The sequence below is a fragment of the Pseudophryne corroboree genome, chromosome 1, assembly GCF_028390025.1.
Source record: "Pseudophryne corroboree isolate aPseCor3 chromosome 1, aPseCor3.hap2, whole genome shotgun sequence".
Lineage (NCBI taxonomy): Eukaryota > Metazoa > Chordata > Amphibia > Anura > Myobatrachidae > Pseudophryne > Pseudophryne corroboree.
The window spans coordinates 253,990,585-254,008,634 of record NC_086444.1 but is presented as its reverse complement, the minus strand read 5'-3'; the positions used below and the strand labels follow the sequence as shown (position 1 = coordinate 254,008,634).

The window sequence follows — 18,050 nt, the reverse complement described above, 5'->3', positions numbered from 1 at the left end:
CTAGGGAAGTTCAGGATTTTGGCCTGGAACCGCTCTTATTACAAGCATGTTTGCCAGAAGCAAATGATCTGATGATATCACTAACTGCTTGTGTGTCTGTGCTGTAACTGTGAAACGGAGCAGCATTGGCTGCCGCATATTCCCAGCACTGTGAGTTCCTTCACTGACAGCTATGCCAAACTTTTTCAACAACATTTTTTTTTTTACCCTGACCACTGTCCTTGGTAATTATTTATGCAACAGAACAATTTTACCTGTACCTCTTAAACTTTCACTGCAAGTTGTCATGCAACACGTCTATATAAGAATGGAATAATATCAAATGGGATGCAGTTACTATCCGCCAGTGAGGATGCTGCTGTTGGTATAGTGACAGCTGGAAACCGGTCTGCCGGTCAAACCTATGCACAGGGCTGTGGGCAGCACCATAGTTGCCCCATGGTCCCTGCATTTGGCTAGCAGGATGTCTTAAATTACACTTTGCAGCCAGGTTCTCAACTGAAGTGCCAGTCAGAGTGTCTTTTAGAAACCCTAGACAGACACCTTGAAGTCTCTGCAGCCACACGGAGCTTTCTGAGGACACTTTGGGCAATGCTGCAGTTACAGGCGCTAGTGGCCCCGTCCCCTACGTGAAATCATCGTTCATGGCACCCCCACCTCCTTTATGTCACTACTGGCCAAAGGGCGTGGTTGGGGACATGGCCAGCACAGGGCGCAAAGCAGCCCTGTCATGGCACTGATTGCTGCCTCACAACAGTGGGGCCATGAGCTTGATTCCATCCAATGAGGACTTTGCCTGTCCCTGTGTTTGTGTGAGTTTCCTACAACATTCCCAAAACATTCTAGCAGATTATTTGGCTTCTAATGAAATGAACCCTTTTGTGTATACTGTAGCAGGAAATATAGATTGTAAACTCCACAAGGGCAGAAATTGAGGCCAATATATAAATATTCTCTATACAACATTGCATAATAATATATAAACACTCACTTCCTCTGTAGCAGTTGTAAAAGTGTGTGCAGGACATGATGTCAGGAATATCCAGAAGTAAAAATATCTGAACTTTGCCAGTCCCCGTAATAATTCCATTCATTTGAGGATAAGATATTGTTTTACAGTTTTTGAGTCACCTAAATTACTGGCATAATGCAAAAGAATAGAAGTCCATCCTATTGCGTAGGTTAGTTTTCTCCAAACTAGTCTTTACTTTAAGATTAATGGGACTATGTAGTAAAAGCAGATAAGACCTTTCTCTAGTGGAAACACGTGTGAGGGCTTCTCCCTATCTATAAAAGAGCAGAAAGCGACCCCAAGCAAAACAAGACGAAATCACAGGGATCACAGCAACCCTCTTTAACCCTCATCTCAGATAACAGAAGATAATGACAAAGAAAAATGCTTTATGTTTCTTTTATTATAAAAAAATCTATAAAATTACTTGTTTAATTATTTATTATTGTTTAATATGTTTGTTCTGTTTTTTTTAAATCATTTTAATTTGTTTATTTAATTATTTATTTAGGGGCTTTCAGAATTCTTTATTAGAGAGCTCCTACCAGTAGGCAAAAATCAGGTATAATCAGCAATACAAGTTATTTTTGTAGGTAGGATTAATACAATTGTAAACAATATGAACTAGTACATTGAATGGAAAATAGTGCATACATAGGGGAATAGGGGGGATGGTAGGGCACAAGGGGAACAAGCCTACAGGAAAAAGTACCATAAAGAACATTAGATGTTGAACAGAAAGTATTAGGGAAAAAAGGGGGTCCAACACGTTATAGAAGACGAAGATAAGTGAGATGAAAATAACAAATAGGAGACGTTTGACAAGAAAGAATAGGAGCAAATAAAGCTTACCATCCCATCATTCATGTGTCAAACAGAGGTGGCGGGTGCAGGAAGCAAAAGGGAAGGGATGTCTTCATTAGAGAGCCAAGGGGCCCGTACCAGAGTGATCATGTGGCTTCTGTCATGGAGAGAATATTTTCCATTGTCGCTATATGCAATTTCAGGGCAGAAAGGGATGATGGAAGGAGGTTCTTCCAGTAACGAGCAATTAAGCTCTTAGGAGCGACTAGTATGTGGGACAGTAAATTGACGGAGGGTTTGCAATGATCAGGAAGAGGGTTACTGAGAAAGATCCACAGATCTTTCGGTATTTGAGTTTTAAATAGGTCAGTTAGGAGAGTATGAACAGAAGTCTAAAAAGAACAAAGCACAGGACAGGTCCACCAGACATGAGTGAGAGTATCCCGGGGGCCATAGTTTTTCCAGCAGAGGGGTGAGGCAGAGGTAAACTTTTAAGAGATTGTTTTTTAGGGTATGTTTTTAATGCGAGTGGAAACAGAGGATTTAGCAATCGCCAGTCGCATGTCGTCCCAAGCCTCCTACAGTATTTAACTTTTTTAATTTTCTTTCTGGGGGGTCTATTCATGAAGCAGTGAAAAGAGCGGAGAAGTGAGCCAGTGAAAAGTTGCCCATGGCCCATGGCAACCAGTGTTGAGATATAATTAATAAAATGCATTCTATTTAATTATATGTAGCATCTGATTGGATGCCATGGGCAACTTCTCCACTGGCTCACTTCTCTACACTTTTTGCTTCATGAATAGACCTCTTGGTTTGAAGTAAATTATGAAACCCAAGTGCAGGCTTTCAGTCCACTGTGCATGGGTTTGTCACTGGTGGGGACAAACTACTGTAACTCAGCACATGGAACAAACCATTTTTCAGTGCAATTCAAGGGGTGCAAATACATTTATGTTTTCTGCATGCAAGGTAAACACTGGCTTCTCTTGCATGTAGCACACAAATGCTGTACCACCTGTAGTCATTGGAGTTTCTATAATGGGTGCAATGTGTGCAGTGCACACAGGCCCCTGGGTCCAGGAAGGGGGGCCACACTGCACCCATAATTTAATACGTACCTTTCCGGAGTCCAGCATCGAGCTCAGTAGTCAAATTGGTTTCCGGAACATGGCGGATGCCATGTTTCCGGAGACCTGTGCATGCACAGTAGACTCTGGCACAATATTCCTAGTAGACCACAACTAGTCTGGTAGGAACAGATGCATTTCATTTCAGTGGGACTCTATATCATTTAAGCTACAAATTAATAAATGATCACACCAGCACAAGTGAGATTTCTAGTGAAATATTACATACCTCTCAACTTTAATAATTCTCCGAGCAGGGACATCTTCGTTCACCGGAGGCAAGGTCCTGAAATTAGGGGGCACGTGGGGGCACGCGGCACGTGCCGCGATAGCGAGCCACCCCGCATTTCCTTTACTCTCTGTCAGTGAATAGACGCTGTGCGCATTCACCTCCTGCTCTGGGACAGGTCCGGGTGGGACAGCGGCACGCGGGTGGGAAAGTCAGTGAAAAACTGGACTGCGCCGCCAAAATCGGGATAGTTGGGAGGTACGATATTATATTATACTTAATTATTGTATATACAAATTGTGACTAAAAAGGGACTAATGTTTTGTAAATACAACTTCTGATATAATCTTTGATGCCTCAGTTATTAAAACTGGCGTTTATACTGCTGCCACTACAGACAGCTTAATCTTAACACACTTTTTACTTGAAGTGCTTTATAATTAATTGCATACTTTTTTTGTATACTAATGTGTTGCTAAAACCACTCTTATGAGGACCACTATATAATCTACCACGTCATAGGGGCATACAGTATGTATCCACAATTGGAGAGAGATAAAGTACCAACCAATCAGCTCCTGTCATTTTTCAAACACAGCCTATAACATGGCAGTCAGGAGTTGACTGGCTTGTGCTTTATCTCTCTGAAAGCATTGATGCATATGCCCCATAGACTGCTAAATCCTGCATAGATTTACCACAAAAACTACAACAAATTAATTACAAAGCCAGTTAGATCACTTCAATGACCATCATACAACCCACATTGATCAACAATTAATCATTTTTACTTGTGAAGCGGCAATCCACTATAGCCGTCCACACCCTCCTCCACATACAGGGAGTTATTATAGAATTTACATGTACTGCAGCCTTTTTTTTAAGTCAATCATTTCTATATCTTTGAGCATATTTCTTTATATTACAATTTGGTAAACATATTTTTTTTGTCCTACTATCCAACAAAAAGGATTTACCCTTTAGTTATAACATATAAAGGTTGTTTTATATTTTTCTGCCCTCTCGTAGTGCACTGATTATAGACAACCTTTGTCTCTCCCTCAAATATGGGGCCTGATCCAGTGGCGCACCCAGGGGGGGTTTCCGAGTACCCAGAAACCCCCCCTCCACTAAAAAAAAAAAAAAAAAAATTTTTTTTTTTTTTTTTTAGCTGCATGAGTATTATTAATGACTGTCTAGCGTCCTCTGCAGCCTGCTGTCTTCCTGGTGGCACTTGCAAGTGCAATAAAAGTTTACTTTATTTTAATTATAGTACATATATATCCATGTGCCTACATATATACACATGTATATACATACATACATACATACATACATATAAACACACACACACACACACACACATATGATATATATATATACATGTGTATATATATGTGTACTGTATGTGTGTGTATATATATATATATATGTATGCATGTTTAATATGCTATGTATATGTGTATATGGGTTCACTACGATCTCCCGGTGGCTGGCCTCCCAGCGACCAGCATACCGGCGCCGGGAGGCCGGCCGCCGGCTTACCAACAGTGTGGCGAGCGCAAATGAGCCCCTTGCGGGCTCGCTGCGCTCGCCACGCTACGCGCGCCACACTATTCTATTCTCCCTCCAGGGGGGTCGTGGACCCCCACGAGGGAGAATAAGTGTCGGTATGCCGGCGGTCAGGCTCCCGGCGCCGGTATGCTGGTCGCCGGGAGCCCGACCGCCGGCATACTGAAGACCACCAGTGTATATGCATGTGTGTGTGTATATGTATATATATATATATATATGTGTGTGTGTAGATATATATATATATATATATATATGTGTAGATATATATATATATATATACACACACACACACACACACACACACACACAAACACACTAGTTTTACGGACCCAGCATATACTGGGTCACCTCAGTCCCCACCCCCGTGATTGGCTCCGCCCAGTTCTGGAAACCCCCCCATGCAAATCCTGCGTTTGCCACTGTGATCAGATGCGGTAGCAATGCTGACGCAGCAGAGATCCTTTCAGAGATGGAACTGCAACGCATTGCAAGTGTAGCAGTCGCCCACTAGTGCACAGAGACGCCTACTGAGCCATCGCAACTGCGTACTCCATCGTAATTACAATGCAAATGTAAGGAACTTTGACTACTTGAGTGCCTCCATGGCTACAGGAGCTATGGCGCTGGCACTGTGTTTTATGCGTACGAGATTTGATTTGCACGCCGAGACACGCCCCAAATATGTTCATGACACGCCTGCGTTTTTGCAGACACTCCCCATTACCTCCTCCAAATGGCCTTTTCCTGTAACTCACTCTGCGACTGATTCCGTACTGAGAGCAGCATCGAAAAGGTATCTTAGCATGTGGGCCACAAAGCATGCAGTCTACCGATAATCGCTCAGTTGTGACACCATCGAAGTTGTGACCGCATCTGAATCAGACCCATGATACGATAATTGATTCTGTAGAATCTCTTTGCTATCGACACATGTTAGTAAATAGTCCTGTACTTAACACATTTATGGTTCAACTTTAAGAACTTGGGCACCTGCTGACATGGGTCAGCAGGTGCAAGAACCTCCACTAGCCTCAATCGTATTGCTGATAGAACTTTTCTTCATTTTTCTACAGTGAAATCACTACAGAAAGAGCCACCAGAATGCTATCAATAAATGGGGTTGCTTGAGGTAACGGCATCTGGTATATGCAAGTAGAAGAAACATAAGAGGTGTTAGCAATAGAGCTCTACACTACTGTACTTTGGCCTCTAGAATGAAGACTGTACAAGTTGTGAGACTGGACTCTACATTGTATACTGCCCATTTTGTACACTAGTCACCAGACTCAGCTCTACGTTCAGGAGAACGCACAACATTTCCACACAGAGTATTCCTCCTTTGTTTCCCTGATTTTCCTATTTTCCGTAAACAAATTGTTGTGTCTGTATCTCATGTACAGTTGACACTTTTCTTCCCGGTAGCGTTGACCCATTCCTGTCCAGATGTACATACGTATGAGCACGTTGTGTGGAAAAGGCTGCAGGAAATGGAATCTCAGTGTCTAGTACAGTAATTCAACAAGTTCTTGCTTAAGTATTGAAAGGTGTTTTGTTTTTGCATGGATGAAGAGGGTTAACAGTTTCAGCACATGCATTGTACCATATGCTAAAAGCATTCCCTTTCCTTTTAGCAATCTGATTGTTAACAGGTCCAAGTGTGCTATTATAATGAGAGAAAAGCGAAAGCTAGGATTATGTGAGAATGTTATAGAGGCAATAACTTTATTTTACAAAGTGTCTCTCCTCATCTTGAATAATGTAACAGAGCAGAACACATCACTCTGCAGATTTAGCCTTCTATGCACTAAACCAACCTTCTCGCTGAGAACAATAGCTACAATGTAGTTTGAAAGGAAGTTGTAGAAAGTGATGTGTCAATTGAAGGAAAAAGGAAGCCATTCAGTGCTTAGAAAACAGCTTTCCTGCCTACATTTTTGTGGGAAGCATTTAGTATTTAAGGTCAATTCACCACCAAAAACCCCTCTTGTGTAATAAAGCCTAGGAGCCCTTCAGTTCACACCGGCCTATTTTACGTTCACAATACACATCAGGGATGTTATACTTGCATTAAGTACAGCAAATAGACTTCTTTGGAACGGATTTATACATTGCTTTTAAGACATTACATCAATGCTTTTATGGCATTTGATATGTTTTACTGTAGATATTATGCCCAAGACAACAGACAGAAATCTGCAGCAATTGAGAATGAACCAGACAATTTAAAGTACAACTAACCCAATCATTAAAATTTTCACATGAAGTGTATACATTTAAAATGCACCTTTCAGGATTTCCCGTACATTCTACTGCAGCTGTGATGAATCATTTCCTCCCCCTCCAAAATATGAATCAAAATACAGAGTATTAACTCGCTGCCAACAGAAACTGCTACTGATGCCGCTTCTCGCTTTTCTAATAAACACAGATTTCCAAACTTTTTTATTTCACAAAAAGCTGGGGTCACATTCTGTTTCTGCTATTATGTATTCGGAATCTGACATCTTCTTTTGGTTACCTAGGCTTCCCGGCATATGTTAGAGGGGAGGCCAAGGTAGTGAGTGGGGTGTGGATCGCTGGGTTGACAGTAACTAGGTCGACAGTCATTAGGTCGACCACTATTGGTCAACAGTGACTAGGTCGACACGGTTATTAGGTCAACATGGAAAATGGCCGACATGGAAAATGGTCGACATTAGGTTTTTTTTTTTTTAAAGGGTCATTTTCTTTACAAAGTGACCGGGAACCCCAATTAGTGCACCGTGTCCTCTCGCATGGATCGCTTCGCTCGCCATGCTTGGGGCAAGGTGCCTCGCTCCGCTGCGCTCGGCACAGGTTACTATTCCCAATCATAGTCCACGTAGATCATAAAGTATGAAAATGTTCAAAAAAAAAACAACTGAAAAACTCATGTCGACCTTTTCATGTGTCGACCTTTGCTATGTCGACCTAATGCATGTTGACCAATTGTGGTCGATCTAAAGAGTGTAGACCTAAGTGTTGTCGACCTAAAGACCGGATACCAATGAGTGCAGGGGGGTATCACACTGTGAATCGTGTCATTGTGGCTCCGCCCCCTGCTGTATAATGATGCTATTTGTGGCATTGTTTAGTAGAGGGCGGGGCCACCATTGTGTGTTTCCATGTGAACTGCATCAAGCCCATCTACCGCATACTTCTCTGGGGAAGTGACCAAATCCCAGGGGCTGCTCTACTCACTCTCTCCTATCTTGGACAGTCTGGGAAAGGAGACTATAATGCTTTGGTTATATGTTTATGTTTACTTTCATTAAATGCTTTTTTTTTATTGTAAAAAGAATTTAAAAAACTGTTACTTGTAAGGATCAAAAAGCTAAAACTGCAAAGCACAGTAGGCAGGCTGTAGTGTGCCTTTAAAATGTATTTGACATAACTGTTCATGCCTATGTGGAGCTAACTCAGATGTGGACGGAGTGGCTATCACTGCTGCTTCCTTGTTAGCAGCAGCGATAGCTCTGGGTGGTAATGCAGAAGGAGGTGTCTATTACAGGTAGCCATCTCCTGCTGCAGTAGTGATCCTTGGCCTCTACCTTCCACCCAAATGGCGGCGACACACCTCTTTTTCCCCCAAACGAAGGCTGTAGCCACCCCCTGCCAACCCCCAAAAAGGCATCAGACTGTCAATCACTGACAGTCTGATGCCATTGCTTCTTACATTGCAGGACCCATTTGCACATGCACAGAACTGGTTCTGCGCATGCGCTAAGTATAGAACATCGGTACTTTGCACATCAGGAAGCAGATCCAAAGGATCTGAATGAGGACCTGTGTGGAATCAACCACAGTGTACACAGCATTTCTGCATATCACTGAGCAGTAAGAGGATCTCAGGGACTGCACTATCACATGGTTAGTTAAATATTTTACAAGATCACTTTAACCCTTTCGTATTTCAGGCTATTTTTTTTTTTAAATGTCAGTTGCTGATATTTATAAACTTGCAACTAAACTATAATCAAAGTAACAAAATTAAACTTTTATTTTCCATATGGATTCAAAATAATAAGCAACATTTTTCCGCTTCTATACTAATAAAAATGTTCTTTATTCAAATCCCCAATTTATAGATATAACCTACAGTATATGTTGCAGTGTGTCTGTACAGGCTGAAATCAGGATATGGCAAAATAATTTGTTCCATGTTCAAAACCACTTAGAGATCCTGAATCAGGAGAAGGTTTCTGTCTAGGCTTAGTTCAGTTACTATATGAGGTTAGCTGCCTCAAGGTCTAATTTGAAGAAAGCACCAATAAAATCATTTAGGAATGCCGGAGCAGGTAAACCGACCTGAATGTTTACATTGGAATAGCAATGGAATATTAGTGATGTGTGGCAGACACATTCTACACAATCTGATTATATTTTCCAAAAGTCTGCCCTTGGGGTGAATTGCAGGTCAGGATTTGTTTTAATAGCAATCAGCTAGAAGTCCTAAAAATGTATAATATAAGATTAGTTCCTGTAGTATATGTCTAGCAATGTATTAGGACATCATGACAAAAAGAGAACAGCTGATACTTACAGTCTTTGTTCTTCAATATGTACAATAGAAAAGGATAAGGAAAAAAATGAAATAATACAAAGCTGATTCCTCACTGGTTACTTCAAATCCCAGCACTAGAAAAATGTTAATAATATGATAAAAATGTACAGTATATGAAAATATAAATTATTGACCAATTTTTTTACTGGTAGTCGGATATATGGTATGCAGTCATGATCCCGGCTGTCGGGATCCCGGCGGTCAGGATACCGACGCCGGAATCCTGACACCCGGTGACATGCTAGCGGTCGGAATCCTGACTGCCGCCCGGAATCCCCACTCGGGAAGTGGTCCACGCCACCCCACTAGGGGGAATAGAACCTTGTGGTGACCAAAGGTCAACACCGGGCCCAAAGCGTGGCGAGCGCAGCGAGTCCGTGAGGGGACACGCTGCGCTCGCCACGGGTATTCCAGCTGTTGGGATCCTGGTGTCGGTCTCTTCACCGCCGGGATATCCTACTGAACCCGTATATACAGTAGGCAGTAGATTGTCTGGCAAATACAGATACAACAAAAAAGATGAAACATGTATATACCAAGTAAATCCAAGAAAGAAAAGTTCTGGGAGAGAACGAAACATGTTGATCTTTATAGCATTTATCTGCTGCACAGTAATAACCTATGGGAATAACGTTCCTGAGCACCCTCTGGATGTGTAACATATTGCCTGGATATACTTGGTACATGCTACGATTGATGTCCTTGTTATAACCCGCTGAAAAAACTTCCTGCTTGTCGCCCGATTGATCTAACAGGAGTGGTGAACGTAAACAGGCTACAGCAATCTATGAGGGGTGACAACAGTTGCTCCCTCTTTGTGCACTGGAGGTTCCATATACTCTCAGAAAGCCACCCAGCACTCCCACACTAGCTAACATCAGAGAACACTGACATGGCCAGCACAATGGAGACCATCATACACAAGACTATTATACTAAACCAGCTTAAATGGGTGAACAGTGATACCATATTTATGCCCTGTACAAATTGAGACTGTTGCAACAAATAGAAACCATTAAATGGTAACTGCAAGGAGATCAAGGTAGGAATGCCCTCTTCTAGGGTAAATGGGCACTTTCAAACACACAGCAGCCAGGAAACAGTACACCAGTCCAGGGTTTTCATGCAATCTAGCCAAAGATAGTTTATTGTGCAGTACAGAAAATCTAAAACATAAAAAAAAATCCTTGCCTGTCTGGGAACTAACTAAACAATACAGATTCCCTCAAAGAAGTGGTAGGACCTAATGCCCCTACCACAAACATACTGCATGCATATGCACAGTACTCATTGTCAGTAAATCTCAGTGTCTCATAACAAGACTGCTGCCTCTGTTTCCTCAGGTAGTGAGACACCTAGTAAAGCCTTGACATACCTTAATGTATATCAGCCTCTTTCAGGTGCAGTTACTAATCAGTCTGCTCTCAGTCTGACAACCTGAAATGGATGGAGCCCACCCAACCATACCCCAGAAACCCTTAACCACTTAACTGACATTTGTTTTTGTTTTTTATAAAAACCGCTCAGAAATTGTTAGGGTTTTCTTATTTAATAAAAATTTGAAAAGTATTTAAATTATATATTATCAAGCCCTACCCCCTAGTGGTAATAGATCCCAGTGTCCCAGCCACCACCCTCACCTCGTGTCAAAAGGCTCCCACCGTTTAGTGCCCTGCACCTCCCTATGTGTCACTATACCGTTCATTGATTATTTCCAAATGAAATGTAATTGTGTAAATCACCACAAGTATGTATGATACATTGGGCCTCATTCGGACTTGAACGTAGATGTGCAAAAAAATGCACATCTACGAACTATAACTCTGACATACGGGGGGATGCCCAGCACAGGGCAAGTCCACCCCGCATGCCGGATACAGCCTCCCCACAGACATGCGAAAGCATCGCACAGCAGCAATTCTTTTGCATCTATCGAGTAGCCCTCTGCCTATGCAGCCTAGCTGATGGCTACCTGCCATGTTAAGGATCGCAGTGGCTGCGTATGACCTCACACAGCCGCAGTGGAACGCCCCACAAACGGACACGTCTGCGTTATCCTGACTGCACCCCCCAATGCCGAAGCAATGTCGCTGGCATGCCCCCTCCCACCCCTCTAGAGCCTCTGCCTGTCAATCAGCAGTGTTCCAATCTGAATTAGGACCATTATTCAATACACACAAGAATGATACATATGCACGGCAATAGGCAAACTCATTATTTTAAATATATCCACCCCTCCCCCCAGTCAAAATTGGGCAGCCATCTACCCATCCCCAGTAACAAAAGATGACCCCCGTTACTTCCCCAACATAGGCCGGTCCCCTCACCTTATAGCAGAACGCAGCGGAGCGTGGGTCAGGGTGGGACTGATCATCAGTACCCCCCTGCTGTAGCTGATCTCTGCACATATGCACACATGTGCTATATCAAAAAAAGTAAAGTAAGAAATAGATAATTTTTACCAATTAAACTACAGTCAGTTCCTTTTCTTCTAATTATTAAAAACAAATGAAATAAACCTCTCCAAAAGAGAGTGAATATATGGAAAATGAAATTTACATGGCACTCTGCCAATGTCGCACTCATGTTAGGGTAGGATACAGACTTGGATATACATAAAGTGGAGAGATAAAGTACCAGCCACTGAGCTCCTAACTCGGTTTGAAAAATAACAGTTCGGTGCTGATTGGTTGGTACTTTATCTCTCTCCACTTGTATTTTCATTTCTTAGTACATAGACCCTTAAGTCTATAGTAAAACAATGCTCCTGCAAGTTATTGTAACACGTGAGTTCACTAACAGGAGCAATGCAGCCTTTATTTTCTTACTTCGCTACAGCATGAAGATGGCAACATAGAAACTACTAATATATATTAAATTTTAACTTATACAATAGCTGTGTCCACAGATAAAGTTGTTTTAAAGCAGCCAAAGCAAGCTAACAATGGTGCAGATTTAACAACGAGTGATAATTCTAGTTATCACTTGTTACAAATGTTAAATCGTGCTCCAACCAATCAGCTCCTAAATGACATTTTTCAAACACATGACAGTTCACAGCTGATTGGCTGGAGCATCATTTAACATTTGTAATGAGTGATAACAAGCATATCACTCATTAAATCTGCACCTATAAAAGATACCCCAAATATTAGAATTGGCTACATATACTGTAAGAGTGTTTTTCATTCAAATGGATACCAATAAATTAGAGGAAGACTAACAAAATGTACACATAGAGTTATGGAATATGATTATGAAATAAAGAAGATATTAGTATTAATCAGCCAAGAGGTAGATATTAAACACAACTTTTCTTACTTTCCACATTATTTCTTTCTTTTTGTACTAACAACCTTTCCTGCTTTTTAGATTATTTCTTTATTTTTTACTTATATTTTGGACTTGACATTCACTAGCTATAGTGCCCGACATTGCAGTTTTTTTTTTTTTTTAATCTGTTTTCCCTCTCTTTCCCATCCCTGTGCCTCATCACCATTCTCTCTTATATCTGTTTCCCCTTCATCTTTTTTTCATTGCTGCCCTTCCTCTTTGTCTCTCTATCTCTCATCTCTGTCCACCCTCTAGCCCAGTGTTTTTCAACCACTGTGCCGTGGCACACTAGTGTGCCCTGAGCAGTCTCCAGGTGTGCCGCCATAAAAGCACAGCCAGCAGGGACGGACTGGGGACTAAAAGTGGCCCTGGAAAAATTTCTGGAAGTGGCCTCACGTAGGCGGCACTAAATCAACCATAGCGGAGCCAACACAAAAGTGGGCGGGATAACTACATTATTATGGCCCAGATTTATTAAGCCTTGGAGAGTGATAAATTGTACAGTGATAAAGTACCAGCCAATCAGCTCCTAAATGCCATGTTACAGGCTGTGTTTAAAAAAGGACAGTTAGGAGCTAATTGGTTGGTACTTTATCACCATGCTATTTATCACTCTGCAAGGCTTGATAAATCTGGGATTTAAATAGAATAAAATAGAATAAACCGAAGCAGCCCATAGTCATTGGATCCCAAAACTACACTTCAGCATCCTGTGCTGTCAGCTGTGGTTGGTACTGTCCTCATCCCTGAGCTGTGGGAAAGACTAAGTCCACCAATGTCCCTTAAGAGTTCCCTCCTTTTATTCCCCATTGTCCCTTTAGTGTTCCCTGCTTTTGGTCCCCATTGTCCCTTTCAGTGAACCCCAGTTTTTACTTTCAATTGTCCCATTAGTGATCCCTTCTTTTAGTCTCTATTTCAGGGATCCCTCTTATAATTCCCCCTGCCTGCAGAGCCCTGGGGCACTCACCCTGCTTTCCGATCTTGGCAATGTGCTTGGAGCTGGGGATCAGTACAATCTTGTAGATGTTGGTGACCTTCCTGCGCACGGTGAGTGCTGCTAGGCACCCAAGCAGCAAAACGTCCTCATCTAGAATGTTACATGTATTTGAAGAACTTCTGCAAGTGTTCACTATATATCACTGGGCCTCTTGTTGTCCTCCTCAGCCTCCATCTAGCGTGACCAGCCTCACTCGGATGTCCTCCAGCTCGGGGGCCCAAGAGGCCACGGTAACCCCTCCGCCCTGCATGGCCTCAGCAGCAGTGAGACCACTGTGTCAGTTACTCTTTACAGGGGCTGGGAAACTTGTCTTCTCCGCGCAGCAGGAGAGACATCACAGTGCTGAGCGCTATGGGAGTGAGACGGGGGAAGATGGACATGTGGGAGGTGCAGCGTCCGGTGTCGTGGGTCAGCTAGGCAGTCTCCTATCAGTATGCACGGCACTGCCTGTACATTGTGCAGTGGCTGGCTAGCAAGGTGGCGTGTGTCATACGTGCAGCTCTGAGCAGCTCTGAGCTTCTGATCTCGCGAGAGCAAGCTCAGAGCTCCTCGGAGCTGCATGTATATTGCTGACAGCTGCCGCTGTCAGTGTGAGTGGGCGGAGCCACATGTGCAACTGGGCTGAGAAACCACATGCAGCAGTCAGTGGCAGCCCCAAAATTCAGTGACTCGTGTCTGTGAGCGGGGCCACAGTTGAGACTGCATTCCACATTCAGCACCCACTGTCCTACAGGCCTCCTGGCCGAGTTGTGAGTGACGTGCAGTTATGGGCAGAACTACACACGTGACTGGGCGGAGCCACATGCACCATTCGTCCCCAAGTACGATCGGCCTCCCGGGAAACTTCACAGTGATGTTATCCTCCAATCCATCGCTGACAGCCAGGCCAGTCAGTGTTTTGCCGCTACTGAGACCCTGGAATGATCAATACTGGTGGGTTGCAGAGCCAGTTCTAATTTTGGGCCCGGGCAGTGTTGGGCTCTTCTTGCATTCTCAGATGTGGCTCAGGCATTACCTAGGGAGAAGCTGCGACATGACGTCCTAGGACACGCAACTGCACCATGCATCACCATTATATTTGAGTGTGCCTTGGCAATATTTAAATATTTTTGCAGTGTGCCGCGAGTTGTAAAAGGTTGAAAATCTCTGCTCTAGCCCTCTTATCTCTCTCTCTTCTTTGCTCCCCTCTCCCTGCCTGTCTCTGTCATCTGTGGCCCCCATATGTCTCTCTCTCATCTCTGTCACCCCTGGGGCATTTCTCTCTCTCTCTCTCTCCCTCCCTCCCTCCCTCTCTCTCTTGCTCTCTCTATTATCTGTCCAAACCTGTCTCTATCATCTCTTTCCCCCTTCCAACTTTCTATCATCTCTGTTCCAGCCTGTCTCTTTCAATCCTCCACCATCTCTCTCTCTCTCATCTCTGTCTCATTCATCTCTCTTTCTCTCATCTCTGCCCTTCTCCTGTAGCTATCTCACTCTCTCTCTCTCTCTCTCTCTCTCTCTCTCTCTCTGCCTCCTTTCCTTTGCAGGTATTGGGGTAAAGGGAAAAGAGGCTTAGGCAGGTCCTCGCCTTAACTCTAATGTGCATCTGCAAGATGGACATTATACCCATTATATTATAGATACAGTATTTCGATGACACTAGAAAAGTTTCTTTACAGCTTAATTTACATTTTATATAATAAAAGCAATGTTTTAATGAAACAATCTACACACTAGTACAGTGCACCTTACATCAGAAGGGCTCTACTGCTTTCAAACACCCAGTTGCACCCACTCAGCCACCAGTGGAGATACGTAAAAAAACAACACAAAGACAAAGATTGCTTCCCTAAGCACTAGACATGGAAATATTGCAGTCTTGTTCAGTGACTTAAATCCAGCATCAACTTTACCAAACTACAGTCCACCAATATCTACAAGAGGTTAAACTTCATGCATTCTTTATGCATTGTAAGTTGTAACCATATACCATGCAGGCCACATACTGAAAAAGTCTATGTACTTACAGATATATCATCACTGAAATCGATCTCATCCAAATCGAGGTACTCCGGAGCTTCCATCATTCTTCAATGCTCATTTTTAGGTGTAGACAGGAGAGTTACTTGGACCTAGAAGAGAAAAGAAGAATTCAAGAGGAGTTGCACTTCAAAAACATTCAGTGCTTAGACAGACTGCCTAGTAATAACAGCGGCATCTTCACCCCTTGCTGAGCGCTAAGAGTAGCATGAAAGAGAGAAGAAGGATCAATGTTTGTGTGCAAGCCAAATAGTTTTTCTATGGTTGTTAAAAACAAATTAAAGTGCTACTTAATTGAGCATAACACAGCTCAAATGTTGTTAGCCTAGATGAAAGACTTGTTAGGTAGCTATAAGATTTCTATGTATTTTGAGACTCTCATCACATTTCTGCATAAGTCCTACGGACATGACTAGCACCCCTAAAATTAGGCATGAGGATCTAAAGAACAATGGTCTGTAGAGAATTCTTTGTGGATCTGGGCAGCTTAATTATTATATGTATCACTGTAAATCTATGTGTACAACTATAATATAACACGTATATAATATTTAAACTGGTTAGAGAATATTTAGATTAGTGACAGAATTCTGTATATTAATACAGCCCTATTAATACAGACCAACTTAAATATTCACAATCTCTGTCACAACAGACAAACTCAGGTAATGGGCCCAAGAATGCGTAGCCTTTGATGATATGCCCAATGCGGCAAGTAATCATATTTTCTTCACATAAAATAACAGAATAAAGAAAACGATTAAAACAACATTACCACCTAATGGACACATTTGATTTAAATACTGCTGCACCCCCTTGCGTCACCCTACACCCTCTTCACCAAAACAAAAGGGGAACTGGCAAAATGATTAAGCACTCCACTATAAAATGGGAAATCAGAAGCCTGCAATCCCACCACACACAGTGTCACACAGGAGAGAAAAAAAAAAGGAATGGACATTGGCAGGTTTAGTGATCAAAGATCGATTGTTTTTAACGGTGAAGATTTGGTTCTGCCAAACGCAAAAAAATGGGGCTGGTAGTCGCATATGTGTACTACCTAAGGGCAATGAGATATTTCCATCCTCCCCAAACGATTTTACCATCAGGTGGTAACACTTGATGCACAACGGCTATCCCAACAATAAACCACAGAGTTCCAAGATAAACATCTCCAGGACTATGTGGAAGGGAAAGTACAGATGAGTCAAGTTTACTAAATTAGTTATTTCTTTATTTACATCAATTAAGACTTCCTCACTTAAGCACAGCTGTGATAGTTATTTTTTTTTACTCTATATTGTCTACACATTTATGAACTCCAGTCATAGTTTTGTTGCTGGAACACTAAAAGTTTAAAGGTGCTAAAATTTTGTAGACTGCATTCACAGTAACTCAGAGCCACAAAGCTAACCAGTAGGGATCTAAAAGAAATTCTTCTGCGAATCATTTTAAATCATACTTGCCTACTCTCCCGGAATGGCCGGGAGGCTCCCGAAAATCGGGTGACCCTTCCGGCCCCACGGAAGAGCAGGCAAGCCTCCCGATTTCTGGGGTTCCCCATGCCCAGCCGCCCACTTAGCGAGTAAAGTGGGCGGTCCGGGCAGTTGATGATGTGATTCTTGTTTAATCGCGTCATCATAGCCACACCTCCTGCAGTATAATGCTGGTAATAGCATCATTACACAGCAGGGGCGTGGCTTAAATGACGTGATAAATCAGCCACGCCTCCACCCCACCTCTGTTCCACCACCTCTGCTCATCACGTCACTGCCCCGCCTCCTGCTGAGCCGACATGGCTGCTCTCTCCGGGACAGAGCAGTCATAAAGTCGGTAAGTATGTTTTAAATCAAAGTCCATGCGCACAACCAATGTGTCTAACAAAACATTGTCTCTAGAACAGTAATGATCTGTGAAACGATACCTTAAAATGTACAGTGCAGCAAAGGTGTAATCTTTACTGGTGAACTGACAAATTAATCTGCCACCCCAAAATCTCCCAAATACTGATTTATGAAGATAAATAAAAGACATCTGCAATGATTGGGACAGATGAATGGATGACTTGTCAATCAGGTTCCTACGCCAAAAGAAGAAAACCATTTATCTATGCCAGGGATCATTGTGTCTTATAACCAATGCAGGGAAATGGCACTGATGTTCCCATTTGAATGTATGTATCAGTGATTTATTCCCCCCCCCCCCCCCCCCCCCCCCAAGAATGTAACAGCTGCACAATGGGGTTAAGGTGCAATCAGGGAGACTGCTGGACTATTAAGGGAGTCAGGGAGATTGCTTCTATTTCAGGGAGTCTCCTGCAGAATGAGGGAGCGTAGGCAAGTATGTCATTAACTGATATTGATTCAGTTTAC

The 18,050-nt window shown here is 42.7% G+C and overlaps 1 protein-coding gene across 3 annotated transcripts in view; it reads right to left on the bottom strand.

Moving 5' to 3' along the window:
- The window catches only part of SNCAIP (synuclein alpha interacting protein), a 449,424-nt gene that overhangs the window by 222,342 nt on the left and 209,032 nt on the right, over positions 1 to 18,050 (bottom strand). For all 3 annotated transcript variants that reach the window (XM_063964212.1, XM_063964210.1, XM_063964211.1), the window contains exon 3: positions 15,666 to 15,770. In XM_063964212.1, coding sequence (XP_063820282.1) covers positions 15,666 to 15,725 — 60 coding nt within the window. In that variant the 5' untranslated portion in view covers positions 15,726 to 15,770. The remainder of the gene's footprint in view (positions 1 to 15,665; positions 15,771 to 18,050) is intronic.